Here is an 18,180-nt window from a genome sequence, read left to right as displayed (position 1 = left end):
TTGCTTAACAGATCAGTACAAATCACGAAGTATTAAAGAAACAACAAACCAAAAGCGAAAAAAACATAAAGTAACGACCTATGAGTACTCAAATCTTTTCACTGTTTGCCTTTCAGTGATTTGTTACATATTTGTAGAACCCGAAAAAGCATAAAATAAAATGTTTCTTTTATATTCTAACTGTTATCGCTAATATTTCTTTGATTTAGAAATAATATAGTAGTTTGATAATAAGGTAACAACTGACTGACAAATAACAGATAGATAATGCTTCGATATCATAATTTATTGTAAATAGTTCAAAACGCTGAGGAAAATTCAAAATGGGAAAGTCCCTAAATTGCAAAATCAAAAGCTCAAACACATCAAACAAATTGATAACAACTGACATATTCCTGACTTATTTAGCGTCTTTGTTCTTCATAGCATCCCAAAATATTTTATAGATTCTTGTACAACACAGCTTAACCTCCAAAACTGTGTCTCAGATTTCCAAAAACATCAATAGAACAAATTTTGTACCCAATTAAATTTAGTGGTCTCTTATTTAATGAATGGCTATTATTTATTTTGATTTTATTGAACCATAAAACTAATTTTTGACTCTTCACATTGAATAATCCGCGAAGCGGATTATGTAAAATGTGAAGAGTCAAAAAATAGTTTTATGGTTCAATAAAATCAAAATAAATCATTGTCATTCATTATAAATAAATTTCTATCAAAAATAAGGCTCAAAGAACTTTTTATATTTTTCATATTAACAATAACAAGCGTACACACATGTTGGCGTATGAATACTCAACGTCAGAGTGGGCGTGTCGCCATCAAAATTGACAACATTGAAAATAAAACTAATAATTTTAACCAATCAGAAGACAGTAAAAACACCAAATTTATTTATTAATTGATGTTGCAAACTTCATTGAAGATTTATGAGCGAATCAAATACAATAGGAAAAATTTGAGACACGGTTTTGGAGGTCAAACTGTGTTGTGCAAGAATCTATAAAATATGTTGGGATGCTATGAATAACAAAGAATCTAAATTCATTTAAGTATGGACATCACAATATGGCAACTAATTACATAACAATTAATTATGAAATAATTTTGTGATAATGAAATTATCACAATTTGAAAGATTAATCTTTCTTCTTTCTTTTGGTACCTCATTTATAAAATTTAAAGAAAGATGATTAGAATTACATCAGTTTAAAGATGCCTGATTGGGGATGAAAAATCTTTGTATTGTGCTACCTTAATGCATGTGTTACAAAAGTATTAAATATTAAAGAAATAAAATTCAGTATAAATAATATTCATTATTAAGTTTTCTTTAACACTTTTTTCATTTAAGGCATCCACGAAGTTTGTCTTTACTATAAAAACCAACATGAATGCACAGATCACACTTTCCGGCGAAGCTTCATTGATGCAGTTTTCATGGAGTAGTAGTCACTCCTAAACTTTTCCCAATTGATACCCATGTTCTTTCCCGCGACACCATCGGTTCCTTTGATATATTGGCCATTGAGAGAGGAATGGCTACAATTCTCGTACCACCATGCACCTTTATTTGACCCGGCGCAATCTTTACGCTGTACATCATTATCTTGGTCGCGCGTACTGAACTGCACCTCGTGGTGTAAAGATAGACCATCACCTGCAAGGAAAACAAATAAAATGTATTTACTATTCATATTTTCTTTTATAATAATATAATTCATATTTCCATTTCCATTTCATTAAAATTCAGATCATTATAAATTAAGGATTGTATTTCTCCATCATGCATTGCTCTTTGTAAGGGTTGAACTTTACTTTTGATTCTGTTTGGTTTTATCAATTCTACAATGCATGTATCAGGTAAATATTTTTAATATTTTGGCCCAGAGCATCACTGAAGATATATTGCTTGTCGAAATGCTTATTTGGTGCAGTCAATTTGTATTATCAATTTTGTTAATACTGAATGAATATCCTCCCGTCAAGATTGATCAATCATCACAATACCAGCTATCCATACAAGCGCAACTGTAAGTTACTGCTCACTGATGATAACCCCGCCGGAATATTTCGATAAATAAGAAGTTGTTGAGTGATGAATCTGAAAACGTATTATATGGTATAGCTGACTTATACAAACCCTGAGTCCAAATTTTAGACTTCCTTGTATTGTAGTTCCTGGGGAAAATTTAACGAATATGTCAACTTGGATATCATGTGTGAATTGATAAAAATGTTCGGTAAACAGGAAGTTGTTGAGTGATGAATCTGAAAACACATCACACGGTATAACTGTCTCATATAAACCTCGAAACAAAATTTCAGAAATCCATGTAATGTAGTTCCTGAGAGAGATGCGACGAAAATATTCATGGGACAGACGGAGATAAAACAGTATACCCCACTTTTTTAAAGCGGGGGTATAATAATGAGCATGTACAGTCGGGAACAACACCGAGAAACCGGTACTATAATCACTGGAGTCATTTAGTTTACTGAATTAAACTATAAAGAAACGTTACATCACAATTAAGGATTATAATCCAGTCGATTTACTTTTCTCTTGTAAACAGAATAATATCGTGGTGGGAACCTCAAGTTTGCTCTATGAATACATGTAATATACCCATGCTCATTAATTATATCACAAGTGAAGATGTGAAAGACTGTAAACTAGATGGGTCAAAAGAGTAAGCATCTGCGTTTAAATTAAACGTACAATGATTCGTATTCAGGAAAATTTTGAATAGGAAAGTGAATATTTAGCACATATTCTTACTTTTATATGAACTGAAAAAAGCAATCGTAGTCGATTACATTTGAGTTTGATATTTTATCAAGATGTTAAACTCTCACTGTGTCTATTATTTTGTTACATCTTTAGGATAATGACTCATCAAAGTATATATCACACTTTTATATATATTCATAATTATCCTAAATTGGGATACTTCTTGTGAATTATTCGTAATAAAATCGTTTGATCTTACCAGCGTCTCCACTGTAATCCTCTACATACAGTGTATACTTTGACGAAGCATCACCGAGCCAAAATGTCGAGTATTTAGCGTATCTTTTCTCGTTGTCCCAGGTCATTACATCAACTCGAAGTTCTGTCGCTTCTTGTGTGAGTACATGTAGCTTTTTATTGCCTGGAATGTCAATTAGTAAAATAAATCATGCATATCGATACTGTACATTGATTTGTAACAAAAGCATTGTATAACAAATAATAATCTTCTCATTAAAAGTAATGACGATATATTGTTTATAAGAAGGATTACTCTGTAATTGGACAAAAGAACGAGCACCAGTGTAATAGACAGATATATTGTAACACTGTAATTACTTGACTATAAATATTACATTTACTAGTATATGTTTCAAGTAGAATGACAGCATGTACCATCAATAAATTTAGAACTTAGTTTGAACAAAAATTACGTTAAATATATTTCATTATTATACGTTATTTTTGATTGGCTAACAGCAATCTTGCGTCATTCTTTATTTCAAAATTAATTGTAACATACATGATGACACGTTTCCAAAATAAAGTGCACAGGTAAAAAAAAAACTTGATAGTAATCGTATTTTAATGGTCATAGCGAAAAAATGTAATTAAAAGTATTGAATACTTCTTTTAGTAGTTTTATAGGGTTGTAAATACACTGACCGTGCGTACAATTTTTAGAATGAAGCGCTTCATACAAAATGTACTTCGGTCAACGCTTTTACACCCCAATGCCTTTACAAAAAGAAGCATTTAATTCTTAATTAAAACAGAAGGCGTACACAAAATGGATGAATTCATGAACTGCATTGTAACTAATCGATCTAAAATATTTAGCAGATATTTCAAACGTCATTAACATACAACATAAAATATATATAACTTGCGTTTCGCATTTGCTTATAACCAGGTAATGGGATTTCAATTGTTTGTTATTTATTCATATATATGTAACAACATTCCAGCAGCTTCTTCATATCTAGATAATATTTCTCTCAGTTGATAAGATATTCCGGAGCTTTAGTTTTTTTTTTATTATCATAGATTCATTAACATAATGTTGCAAATATCATGTAAGGAACAAAGATCTAGAGTTCCTCGTTGTAAACTTGATATCAACTTCCGAAAGTTTAACGAATGTCAACACGATTCGGGTGGTCATTATGGAATATCTGGGACACAGATGACAACGAATATGTTCAAATTCTCGTTACCAAAATCCGGTCTTCTTTCCTCTAATGGGTCTCCACCGAATTAGACTTAAATAATATACTTGCATGCAGCCAGACCACGCTGGGTGCCAGAGTAGGAACAGAAACTCCGTACCCTTCTTAAACACAATAAGTCACAATTATAGTACTTACCTAGATACATAAGCTTTAGCTATCCTGTATAAGTATATTATATACATTTGTTGTAATAAATTAATTTAAAAATAGTATCATTATACAGGTTATGTTTTCATTGTAGCATTATAAACAAAGATCTAAAAACAATTCTGAATGTTTAAAAATATTACCTAACCAAAATTCACTATTGATGTCACCAAACCCGTTTTCATACGACACCCAATCTTTAAAAAAATCTATCGTGCCGTCTATTCTTCGTTGAAAAACCTGTAAAAACAGAAACAAAACTGTTTGTCCATATTTAAATTAATCCGTTGTTGTAAAACTCATCACCACAGAAACATATGTTCTCCCAATCTTTGCTTCATTTATTTTTTTTCTTTTTTTATTCATAGTTTGTATAATATCCAATAGGGTTAACCTTGCTACATTATGTCGGGCTTGTCCCAAAACAGGAGCCTGTGTTTGTCGTTGGTTTATATAATTTGATTTTCGTAAATTGTTTTGTACGTGAACTTGGACTTTGGTGTTCTCATTTGAAAAGTTTCATTTTTGATTATTTCGGAGCTTTTCATAGCCAACTATGCGGTGTTGGATTTACTCATTGGAAGGCCATTCCGGTTTCGTAGAGTCGATTGCATCTATGTGGGGTCTGGTTGAAATTTGACTTCATTGGCAATGAAACCACATCTTTTGTTAACCGTGTAATGTTTTTTAATTTTGAAAATTACTTTGTCCACAGTAGTCTCAATGACTTCTAGATTAGGTAGATCTTTATATATATTAAGCTGATCTTATAAGGTAACACAAAATAGGATGGCATTATTGACAACTTGCGCTTTGTAAACAGGAAATTGTTTCAGCAAGTATCAACAGATTGAACACTATTTAAATGCAATGTGTTTCTTCCATTTACCATTAGATATTTCATTTGGTTTTTGTTGCATAATATATTTTCGCATATTTCCCAATATTGCATTCCCTATACGCTTTCCTTCAAGTCATGTGCGAATTAGAAAGGACATGCGTATACTTATATTTGTACACAAGTAGCTGAGAAATGAACAAGTTGATGGAAATGAACATTGCGTTCTTACTTCAAGTATCAGGGAGGCTTTTTACGAAAAATATTACAACGAAATGTGATCACACGTTATACTGAAATGTTTATGACTTACAAAATGTACGATTTTTCGTGGAATTCATTGCTGATTTACATTAGACAAATAATCATCAATGGTCTGAAATATTTGGTAACGTGTTTTTTTTTAGAAAAATTTGTTGCAGTACTAATAAATAATTTTCCCGCACAGAATATCATTTTGCACACGCAATCTCGTGAATATCATATACTGCAGCTATAGTAAAGTTTTGAAGTATCAAAGTGGTTTATACTCGATTCTAATGCAATTTGGATATAACAATTTTTTTCATTGGCTAACAGTTGCCGTCAAATCCACAGTTGACCAGGCGTAACTAAGGAGAGACCCGCCATTTTGAATTGATGAATCAACAAATGTTCGATCACTACTATATAATCAAAAATAAAACAACACCTACCTCGAATTTGCCGTTTTAATGTAATTTTATCCAAATTTGAAGCGTACAGGTAACGAAATAACCTCCAGTTTGTAAGTTTTCGTTTGTATGACGTCACGTTTAGCCATGACGTCTTTGTGCCAAAATTATTCATGAAGTTTCGCGGATTTTTTTTTTATTTGACAAATTTAGACATTTTTTCAAGTTTTATCGATTTTTTTTCTTTTTGTAATGCATTAGAATCGGAATAACAGTACTGAAGTTGAAGAGTTGCCACCGTCAATTTTGATTTGACGGTCGCAAATCTCCGTTTTACTGTCTCCGCTCCGCGTCGCCAGTAAAACTGCATTTGCGACCGTCAAATCTACAATTGACGGTGGCAAATCTTCAACTACAGTACTGTTATTCCTTAAATTAACTTTAAAAAAAAAACCAACATTAGTAATATAGCAATAAGAATTTATGACATTGTAAGGTAAATTCAACATATGTTAAAAACTGTAGCTTTCACATGACCGGTTGTAAGAAACTTACTTGTACCAGTTTGTGTGTAATAATGTGGTTTCGGATGCATGAAATGTATAGAGTAACTCTTTGTGCATTCATGAGTGTTTTATGAATAAAGTAAATATATCATCGACAATAGTTTATTTTTAATCTCCAGAAACTAGAACAAACAAAAATAAAACAAAACATTCAAAAACAAAAACAAAAACAAAAATAATAGACAAATAAAATATAAACAAACTCTTTATATAGTTTTAGTTGGTGTTCCCGTTTGAATGGTTTAGTAATTTTATGGGGCCTTCATAGCTTGCTGTTCGGTGTGAACCAAGGCTCTGTGTTGAAGACCGTACTTTGACTATAATGGTTTACTTTTATAAGTTGTGATTTGGATAGAGAAATGTCATATTGGAACTCATACCACATATTCTTATATCTATCTAATTAATTTAGAGCAAGGAAGAAAGGGATCTAGTTTGGGTTGTAATTGGTTTAAAACATGTACAGAACACAGAAATGTACTGAAAGTAAGAACATAAATTAATAAAAATGTGCGAGGTAAGGGCATAGATGCCCTTCATCTTGCAGTAAATTTGTAGACATCGACTAAAAATCCGATTCGCTACTCATCTACATTCATAATGCATTTATAACTACTAACCAGCCATCCTCCACCATCAGTTGTCATATCACAGTACACATCAAATGGTGTGAATCCTATTGGTGTTATACTGTAAATACCATTTGTTGTCATACCACTCTGTTGCCAGTCAACACAATCTCTCATTACGTCATCTGTATAAAAAGGAATTTTAAAAGTGTGACATAGGACATTATAATGCATTAGTTCAACGTCTTCAAATTTATCCTTGCCAATTAAGGTCTTACTATGATAATGTCAGAGGCTCACACGAGCCTGAGTTGCTCCTTTCAAATAAACACTTGACATCTTCAGAGAAGATAACTTTATGCAAAGATAAGAAGAGTGGTATCGGAGAAAAAAATGAAAATAATGGCTTTCTACAATGTTTAAAATGGAATTATGTGTCACCAATTGTACCCGATCACCATTAATTTAAGATCTTTTAAAAATTTAAAACAATCCCCTTGTAGGAATGTTTCAATTGTCAAATCAAAATCAATGAGCGCAATTAGTGGCCATTTATTTATCCGATCCAAACTAAATGAGAATCGCGCGTAGAATTCTTCATAAATCAGTCTTACATTCTTGAAATTGAATTCTTCATAAATAATTTTTACATTCTTGAAATTGAATTCTTCATAAATTATTCTTACATTCTTGACATTGAATTCTTCATATATCATTCTTTTATTCTTGAAATTGGCCGATAAGTGTGATTTCTCACGGGGTACATTGATATAAACTATATAACCATAGTGTCTTAGTACTGGCAAATGCACTTGTCACTCTGTCAAAATATGACAATCGTTTAGAGATATTCAAATTATCAGCCTCCTAAGAAATTGTGGTTTAAAAGAAGATATGATTAAATCTCCTTATCGGAACCAGAGATTAACTCGTATTTTTCTTGGGAGTTTGAAATGAAAATACCACTTATTGAGAGAGACCATCAGCATATTATCCCTGCTAAGTTTTTTTGGAGGTATACTTGATGACCTCAGAGATAAGACAAATACGTAAGTAGGCTTAAGAAACTGGATAGACAAACAAAGAAGTAGGGTTGTAACAATAGCTAAGGCAAAAATTGGGGGAAAAAAACTCCAGGAAAATGTCTCTTTTCTGTTTATTATTGAGATGTCTTTTGGTCTTCATTGGTGCTCAGTAATTTTGTTACATTTTCGTTTCCTTATTTTTACCTCAAATAAAACAAAATGACAGTCAAGGGTACTAGCAATTTAGGCGAACAAATGTGTTAAGTAAAAAGTTTGGCGATTTTTGCTTCCATTTTAAAAGTCAAAAGTGATTTTGGTATGAAAAAAACAAGTACAAAAGAAAAAGAACCAACGGTTTTTGTTATCTTTCTAAAATAAAATAAAAAAAGGAATCATTTCATAAATGATTGATTGCTTGATTGCTGGTTGCTTAGAGTCCAGGGGAAGATATTTCATGCATGCTCAGGATGAGAATAAATTGATAATAAATATAAAAGGTAGGTTTTGTAATAGAAGTCTTCCGCGAAGAAGCTCGGGGAAATTTAGACTGTCACTTTATAATGTGGGTAGATTGGATAGGGTGAGGCGAAGCCAAATCCGATATAAATTTTATTGACCCTATAAATTCCGTATTAGGACAACTGAACACTGTGTAATGAATTTATCCTAATTTTGTTATATCACATATTATTATATTCAAATTCAATATTAGGACAATGTTAACCAAATATATTTTAAATATTTAAATTAAAACTGTGGAAAATTAAAAATACTAGGACTATAAAGCATCTCAATTTTTTTTTATTAGGTCAATGGTGAAAGGGAGCTAATTCCAATTGACGTAATACACAAGGGAGATAATTCCAATTGACTTAATAAAAAATTGTTCTGAAATTTATAAGGACTATATCAGGTAATCAAATTGCGAGAAATTACTCTAAATCAGGATAAAAAAAATTGTCACACCTTCTATACGAGGCACCGAATTGTAAACTAGTATCCTGCACTGCCAAACGTACGCTTTTTTATATTCACTGTTATAATGAAACTATGTTTACAATACGAAGAAACTTCGAAGAGGTAAAAACATAAATATATTTTTCACTCTGGGGTTTAAGTTCTCTCAAATTTTTCGGGATAAAAAGAATCTTGGAAAAGAATAATAATCACCCGTATGTTAATTTACAATTTTCTTTATTTTTTCCCGTTTTATGAAATTGAACCGCTGAGTAAAATAATTACACACATTCATGCGACTTCAATTTAACCCCTTAGCTAGAGTTTGACAATGCATGAATCGTGTGTGTTCTGTTATTCAAAGGAAAAGAATGTCAACAATGAAAGTGAAACAAAGGTAAATGATTTAATTGACTGTTTCGATCTTCAAAAAATCATTCTTATACAATTAAAAACGACGATAAACATATATTTTTAATCTATAATATGAAATTAAACAGACCTAGAAAAATCCAATTGTACGATTTCGCTTTCTATTAATATCAATATTTATGTTTATATCGCTTATATGATCATCGGAGGTCTTCGGATGTCAACTCGATAGTTTATTAGATGGCGGTAAGACCAGAATACGAACGAAACAAAGATACATGAAATCGAGCTTATGTCCTGTTAATTTATTATTTTATACTTTTTATAATTTAGATTTACATTATTTACATTGTTATAAATCAAATACTAGTATGAGAATTTAAGTCAAATCGGTGAACATGAATTTGACAGTTAGTGACCCTTTAAATTATAAACCTGTGACGTATTTTACAAGAAACTTGAAGAGTAATTTGTGTGCTTCAAACATTACTTTGCAGTGGACAGAAATTGTTCATACAAATTCGAAAATTAGTCTTAAACAACAATTTTCAGAGTTATGCCCCATGGGAAAAAATGTATGGAAACTAACATAATTTATCCCATTGTTGGCGATCTTTAAAAATATGCTACTGTTCTTGAAAGATATTTGTTTAAAAGTTAAAAATATTTTGTTTTTATTGTTGCCATTTGGCAGATAAAGTGGAAATATCTTTTTGACTTTTGTCATTTCGATGACTTTCATAGCTTGTGATGCGGTATGTGTTTAATTCATTTCGAATAGTTGTTTACTTCTATGTCATTTGGTGTCTGGTGGAAAGTGTTTTCATTTGCAATTTTACAACATATTCTATTTTAAATGTTCGTACGGGCTTACCTTTTTCGCTCTCATTTTTGAATTTGTGGAGCAAAGCAATAAGTTCAGCATGATCTTCTTTTGAGTAAAGAATATAATTATCTGAAAAATAAAATATAAGCTAGTTCCTGAAGAATGAATCTGCATGAAATGTCAGGGTGTTGAATACCTCCCTATTTTCATTTCTTTTTTTTTGCTGATCAAGTACATTTTTGTAGACTACCAGATCCAAATCGTCAACAATCCCTTGGTGTAACTAATGCGTCTATTGATTTACTTTGTTTGGTTATATTTTCATATGTTCACAATTAATATATGTGTTCCTGACCTAGGAGAATTAACTGAAGTAATCTATCTTCTTATACATAGCTCTGATTCGTTGTCATATTCTCTTTACCTTTGGTCCTTTTTTATTTTATCAGCTCTTCCATGTTTGTATTAGATATTGGAATTTAAAATAAAATTGCCTCGTGCATCACTGAAGATATATTAATTGTTGAAATGTGCTTCTGTTGCAGTAAAATTTGTACCGTCATTGCTTAAGAAATAATTGATGCAAGCTATACTTTATTGTAGTTTTAACATGGGTAGGCATTATATTCGTGATTATTTTTGCCCGAGCGATAGTGATTATTTCGATTCTGATAAGGACAATTAGGGTTATTTCTATGTCCGATTGTTTTAAGTGTAGCGTGTGTATGTAGGCTCTTCCACGAACCTCACTTTTATGTTTGTAAAACCAGCAAACGACTGGCAATGGGATTTTTCAGAGGGGGAGTTTTGAACAGCCAGCATCAACGGTTGTCCTTTCTAGGCCAAATACAAAATGTATGTCAATTTTCAAATGCAGACACATTACAGTCATAATAAATGATTTAGTAACAACATGGGCATCATTTAAGAGTTTGGACGTCTTTTAAATTAATGAAATATAATAAATGCTTGACTGTTTAATAAAATTCATTATTCTGCAGTAGTCGCAAACGCATGTGCAAACAAATTTTATTGGGTTTATTCACAAAGCGAAATAAGCATGTCATATTAGAATATCAAATACATGTTTCTCGAGAGAAAAAAATGGTATTCATGAATAATTACATTAGATGTATGTTTGATTATAATACTAGATAACACTAGGTCCTACAATAAAGTTTACAGGTGAATTAAATAAAAAAATTGATAAAATTCGTGTTTTCATTTTTCTAGCTAAAAAAAAGTAATTATAAGTATTGAATGCTTCTTTTTGTAATTTCATAGGGTTGCAAAAGCGTTGACCGTGCGCACATTTTTAAAATGTTTCATTCTGAGTTTCATATTTGTTTTTAATTCAACGGAACTTTTAAAAAACAAGGCAGATATCAAATTAACAATTATAAAAAATCTCCACTCGATTTATGAAAAAGAGAGCTAAATCGTGCATATTTTGAAATAAATTGATTACAAGACATCGTGTTTCAGAAAACACAGATGTATCATTGACTTATAACTTTAAAATTGAATGGAACAAAAAAACTGCCTTTTTGGTTCAAATGTATCAAATATTTTGATTTCAGATTTATTTTAACCAAATTATTTCTAGTTCCATCTACCTCGTATTAATTAAATATGTGGTAAAATCGGGGTAACACTATAAGTTATATGGTTCGCTACTGACCCCATACGGATCCATAGAGGGTTAGTAAAATCCATAGGGGGTGAGGCCGGAGGCCGAATCCCCTATGAATTTTATTCACCCTCTATGGATCCGTAGGGGGTCAGTAGTTATCCGTATAACGAATTTATCGGACGCTGGACTTTTTCTGCGTCGTTTTGTTGAAAAATCAACAACGAAACGCAACAATATTAATAGATGACGTCGCCATTAACGCGTCATGAACCCCCTATGAAACCTACTAACCCCCTACGGTCTCATAGGGGGTCACCACGTGACGGCGTTTAACCAATCACAACGTGATATTTCATCTATGGTCCGATAAATGTAATTAAGAACGATGCTATTAAAAAAATATCGAAATTAAGTACTCCTCGGTTGCAGTTTGGTAAAAATCACCCTTTCTTATCGCTTTATAAAATTATACTCTGATAAATGTAGAAATGATCTCACAACTTAAGTTTCAACTATTTCAGTAAATGTTGACAAATAGATTTGACTACTATATGTAGGTCCTGTTTGTTCTATACAATGTAACTACTTCGGTTGTTATGCATCACAGGCCGTGTTCACACCAAACGCCATATACAGTAAATATGTTGACAATTAGTTTAATGTAATGTACACTGGTTTCACATTAAATTTGTTCACATCTATACACCTTGTTTAATTACCTGTACATAAGATTTGTTCACACTTTTAAACTATATGTCATTTAAATGTTCATTACGTGAAACTAGTCCGTCGTAAGAGGACGATAAATGGCTGACCCATGTTAAGAGAGGCCCATATCGTTTGCACGTTAAAGACACCCTTGTAGATTTCAAAAAAGAGTATGCTAATGCCGCTACAAGCTAAGGCAGCACTCGCACCCGCAAAGTGGAAAGGGATTAAAAAAGGTTGCAAAACTTGTTTTCCAATCCACTATAAATAAATATGTTTTTACTACGTAAAACTGAATGCAAATTTTTCGGACAACTTTTCGAGCAGTTAGGGCACGACCATTTGATTTTAAAAAGGGGAGGAATTTTGATTGTTAGCCTAAAAAAACACTGAACTAAAACGTTCGTGCGAAAAAAAACGTTCTGACTCAGAAATCGAAAACATACCCCCCCCCCCCCCCCCCCCCCACACTTTTGTAGTTAAGAGGTTGCTCCTTTATGGAAGCTAGTCATTTTCAATTGATGATTTGCAGTAGTTTACAGACCATAACGATGTCGCGATTACGCATTATAAAATGTAGGCTACAGCAGCGTGCTGACAGACGAAGAAAAAAGGATGGAGATTAGTGTTTAGTTAACCACAGAGTTTTGGTCAATGTGAACACGGCCTCAGTCTTTCAAAGTATTTGACTTTTATCGTTCCTGATAAAGGTAAAATCCAGAAAGGCTCTTCGGGTACATATAATTATTTAGTATTGTTTTCATTTAATTCAGGAGCTTTAGCTTTTTATCAAGTAACAGTTCTGAATCCAGAGTTTCCCCATACATTATAGTGTTAATAAATATTGGAGAAAAAATTTTGAATTCTAGCATAAAAACACTGACAGACGAAGAAAAAAGGATGGAGATGTTAAGGATCACAACATTTCTATCTTTTCTGTTTGTTTCAAATGATATTACTTCTCTGAGTAACGTTTGACAAAGGGAGGTGGTAATGTTGTTTTTTGTGGGTTTTTTTTCTAATTGTAATTTGACAGATCTGAGATACTAGACAAACAATACAATTCACTTCACACCTTTTTTTTAGTGATGGATTTATAAGTGAATCGTTTTTTGAGTAAAGGACAGTGGCAAATATTCCTGTGTACGTCCAATCGATTCGGGAAGACCTTTTCAAATGACTTATGTGTTCCGCAATGATGATGCTTTGAGTTTTGATAAGTTGTTAATAAAGCTATGTAGAGTTTAGGTCAATGTGAACACGTCCATAGACGGTTGCATATTTTAGTAAACGTATAAAGCGTATTTGGATGCAGAATGTTGTTTGGTAAATTATTTGTTGCATTGATCTCTATAAAGGTCGTGAATATAATATTTAATTACAATATTTACCTCTTCCAACATGATCAACTAATGTTTTGTTAACGGAATCTTCAAGAGTGTTAAATCTTTCTTCGATTCGTTTGATGTTTGCTGCTGCAATAGAAATAAGAAATATTTACCTTGATTTTCATTTTGTTGCTTTGAGCTTTAATGGTGATATTAGATCCTGCTTAGTGAATTAACAAAATTCAGTGCCAGAAAATCTCGAACGAACATTCAAAAGTATCAATTTAAACAAGAGCTGACAACTTCTAGCTTACCCCGATACTTGACAAATAGACGAAGAAACAACACATTAATTTTTACAAACGGATTAATAAACTTTAAAAGTTTTACCAAAAAGAACAAAATTGCATCGCAAAATTGGTTTTAGTGCAAATTCATCGTATAGTTGTTTTGTTAAATGGTCTCAAAATGATTTAAGAACTAAAGCAAAATATTAGGGGCCACCGGGACTAACAGTTCACAATAAGTGATACAAATCAATCCGTAGTCATGCATGAAAATGCATGGAAACGAATCTGCCCTAAAAACATATATAATACGTAACGTCATAGTACTCAAATTACACCGAGTACCAATCTACATATTTCAACAAAAATCACTGCAGAAATCTTACAAGTTTTCTGTGAGACTAATACAATAATTTTTATTTTTATGATTAAAACCGTCTTAAAAAGGGTATATCTATGTGAATATACACAAAACGTTCACAGCTAGTTTACATCAACAAAACGTTCACAGTTTATATCAACAAATGAAGAATTCGCTGGAAAAGGTATATTTACGAAAACGTCGCCATACTACGTTCACCAGATGCCATCTTTTAAAAATGAGCAAAATGAATATGTTACAAGCATCCATTTCTTTAATAAAAAAAAATAATAGTAAGCATGAACTAAGGTAAAATACCTCTAAATATTGGAAGAAATAAAACAAGAAATCTGTTATTCGATTTTAAGAATGTGAATCTAAGCATCGATGCAGATTGGATACTTCTCATTAAAAATCATGGCTCGTTTGGAGGTCGGTTCATACTCATTATTATATGATTCAATATAGATTCAAAATTAAATTGGTGGAATCATATAGTTAATAATGACTCATCTACCAAATAAACACAGAACGAAAACTTTTGTCTGCATGACAAAAAAATGTAGCCAAAAAAAACCTGTCAAAATAGGTGCAATTTTGGTACTGTCACATTAAATAATTAGGAAAGTTCCGTTCTTCTGATCGCAATGGGCGAAAGGTTATGGCAAAATTTGAGTTTATATTAAAATTTAACAGAATGAAAAGGATATTTTTCCAACAAATAATATTAAAATCGTGAATTTTAGATGTTATGAAATTCATCTTAACGTTGGTGTTTACTTTCCGTTATTAAACTGTGTCATATCGACTCATTAATTGTTAAAATTTATTTAAATGAAAAACCTTACCATCCTCTTGTTTGAAGATTACTATTGAAACTGATAAGGCTATACCAAACAATACAGATGACACAATCACCACAACGAGGCATATTCTTATCAATCTTCTCAGTGACTGATTATCACTGCGAATCTCTACACTTTCTTGATTCATTACAATGTGTATACTATAATCCCTCAGTGCGATCAACTTTCAAAACCAAGGATCAAATTGTGTATCTTCAGTGCCTTAGCCTTCAAATTTTGTATTAATACAATCAGTAAAGAAGGCGTGAGGAAGGATGTATCCAATTATCACGTTCATCTTGATACGATATATTTAAGTCAGTTTTCCACGAGTAAAACACTATATCATCTTCATGATTTATTCATATACAATATATTAGGTCAATGTCAGAAAAATATAAACTTGTTTGTATGAGGCTGAGAAACTAGGGAAGGGCAAGGTTTTACCGAGACCTTCCCCAGTTTTGTGCCGAATATTTTTCTGACATTGACCTAATATTGTTTTTATACTGCAACTTAAATTAATACAGTGATAGCTTTTTAAATCGTAACACAAATGTCAAACTTAATTTCATCCCTTTATGAACCTCTGATTGTGTTCCATGTTGAAATTAACATTACACAAAATATGGCTATGTTACTATATTAAGGAAATAAACTAGTTGCAGTATAAAATCAAGTAGTCGGTATCCTGTAAGATGAGTGAATTTATAACATCAATTTGAAAGAGTCTTTATGAAAATGTATTATTATATTGTATAAAACTAAATTTAGTAGATGTTTTGCGCATTGAATATTTATAGTGTTTGAAAAGTCAAAAACATATCGATATTTGAGTCATTCAGACATAATGAATATAAGATGCAATAGATAAATAGCAAACAAAACCTATTTCCGATATCAAGGTAGCTTACAGTTTTACCGACCTAAAATTTAATACAAAAAGGTTCGTGTCAAAAATGTTGAAGGTGTCAGTTCATCATATTATAGTACAAAATTAAAAGGCATAATTCTGTTATTCTGACAATAAAAGCTGAAAATTTCAATAGAATTTTCTTCATTTTTAGAATTTATACATTTAAACAGTAAAAAGTAAAATAAAAAAACCATCAACTACGAAGAAAATTCAAAACGGAAAGTCCCTAATCAAATTGCAAAATCAAATGATAAAACACATCAAACGAATGGACAACACATGCTAATTGATAATCTAGTTTTTTTCTTTTCTAATAGTAAAGGTCAGCTGGAGTCGTTATCTCAGAATAAACTGGCTACTAAGATTGATTTTAAAAGTCATGAACAATTCAGTATAACAATTTCCTTGTATTTCATCCAAAAATTCACTGTTTAATGTCCGTTTTTTTCGAGAGCAATTATGAAACCGGACGGGTTATTAAGTAAATTGTCTGGGTTTTTTAACGAAAATTTTATTAAGAAATAGTTTTCTGAAAAGTGTATACTAACCACTTTGAAAAAAAGTATTGCAATACTTCCCTTGAATACAATGTATAATGACATGATTTTAGAATGTGTATTATTTGGGTTTTACCAAATACTTTTAATCCATTTATGGTATTTAATTGAATTCATGGTATTAACTTACCATACGTATAGTTTATAATTGTAATATATTGAATAAAAATATAATATATTCCAAATAAATCAACGAAACATATTACAACGTTGATGAAAATCAACCTTTTTTTCAATTTAATTCTAATTTTCTGTTCGCAAAACATTCTACAAGAATTTTCAAGTACTAAATTAGAAATTATTCGATCCTTTATAAACAGGTCTTTGGAATATAGTGCAGGGCATTGATATTTTCTTTTCTAGTTCACTTAAAGGTTATTTTGTTGCCACAGTTAATGACATTTTTCGGGGTGAACCCCGGAATTTTTATACGGTACGTATTATGGTATACCGTTGTCCGTCAGTCGTCAAAATGTCCTTCTTTTTCAATTTGATAAATGTTAGATTGTACGTTTTTGAGTTTTGAGATTTTATCAAACAAACTAGAGGTTGCGTCGCTCACCTTGCCCACGTCTATGTGCTATAGTGCGACACTCTTTAACATAGACAAACATAGAATTCATGACAAAATTCTCTGTTTTGCAATTTTGGAAACTTGCTTCTAGATCTTTCCTCACTGAACAATATCGCTGTTTACAGTTATCTCTATTTATAATGATCATTGCTAGTAGTTTCAGAGGAGACGATATTTCTCATAATTAAAGAACGACGACGACGGACAACGACGAACGGCAAGTGATGGGAAAACCTCCCTTGACCTTTTTGGTGATTTTACAGTTTTCAAACAATATATTTAAAGTGCTTTGAGGAGTTTTCATGAAACTTTGATGACTGGTTTATATAGATTAAGGTGACCTCCTTTTAGTTTTTCATAAATTTCATGACATTGAGAAAACTAAGGTTTCATAATAAGTGAGAATGGATATCGCTTGATATCAACTCGAGATATCTAATTTAAATATAATAAGTTCGTCTCGTTTATTATTACTATTTTACTATTCGAATTATATAACAAGAGTTGATATCAGGCGATATCTCATTCTAACAAGTTTTAATCCTATTTGTCCTATGGTCTCCACTCACAATGTGCTACATTAAACATTCTGATAATGGTTGGTCTATTATTTTGCACACAAAATGTACATGTCGTAGCCTTTGAAGGTCATCAATGACCCAACGAATAGCCAATGGACATGCTGTAATATCGTCCTATGTGCTTGATAAGAAAATCTTATTACTGCAGATTTTCGTATCACTTTTTCGTATCACGATCCGTGCAGT

The 18,180-nt window shown here is 31.6% G+C and overlaps 1 protein-coding gene across 1 annotated transcript; it reads right to left on the bottom strand.

Annotated features, from left to right (window-relative positions):
* Positions 1 to 271: 271 nt before the first annotated feature.
* On the bottom strand, positions 272 to 15,643 carry LOC134680975 (ryncolin-2-like). Its single transcript, XM_063540300.1, has 7 exons — positions 15,370 to 15,643; positions 13,937 to 14,020; positions 10,253 to 10,333; positions 7,076 to 7,209; positions 4,542 to 4,638; positions 3,000 to 3,161; positions 272 to 1,666 (listed from the first exon to the last, which is right to left on the bottom strand). The coding sequence occupies exons 1-7, from the start codon at positions 15,512 to 15,514 to the stop codon at positions 1,410 to 1,412; spliced, it is 960 nt and encodes a 319-aa protein (XP_063396370.1). The 5' UTR covers positions 15,515 to 15,643; the 3' UTR covers positions 272 to 1,409.
* Positions 15,644 to 18,180: the final 2,537 nt, after the last annotated feature.

Source organism: Mytilus trossulus, chromosome 8, assembly GCF_036588685.1.
Source record: "Mytilus trossulus isolate FHL-02 chromosome 8, PNRI_Mtr1.1.1.hap1, whole genome shotgun sequence".
Lineage (NCBI taxonomy): Eukaryota > Metazoa > Mollusca > Bivalvia > Mytilida > Mytilidae > Mytilus > Mytilus trossulus.
This window is presented reverse-complemented; position numbering and strand designations above follow the sequence as displayed.

Excerpts from the sequence above, each read along its gene's own strand:
- LOC134680975 (XM_063540300.1), bottom strand. The coding sequence starts at position 15,514 with ATGAATCAAGAAAGTGTAGAGATTCGCAGTGATAATCAGTCACTGAGA. Across the intron at positions 7,210-10,252 it reads CAAAAATGAGAGCGAAAAAG|ATGACGTAATGAGAGATTGT; the intron begins GTAAGCCCGTAC and ends CTTTTTATACAG. Across the intron at positions 3,162-4,541 it reads CAATAGTGAATTTTGGTTAG|GCAATAAAAAGCTACATGTA; the intron begins GTAATATTTTTA and ends TTGACATTCCAG.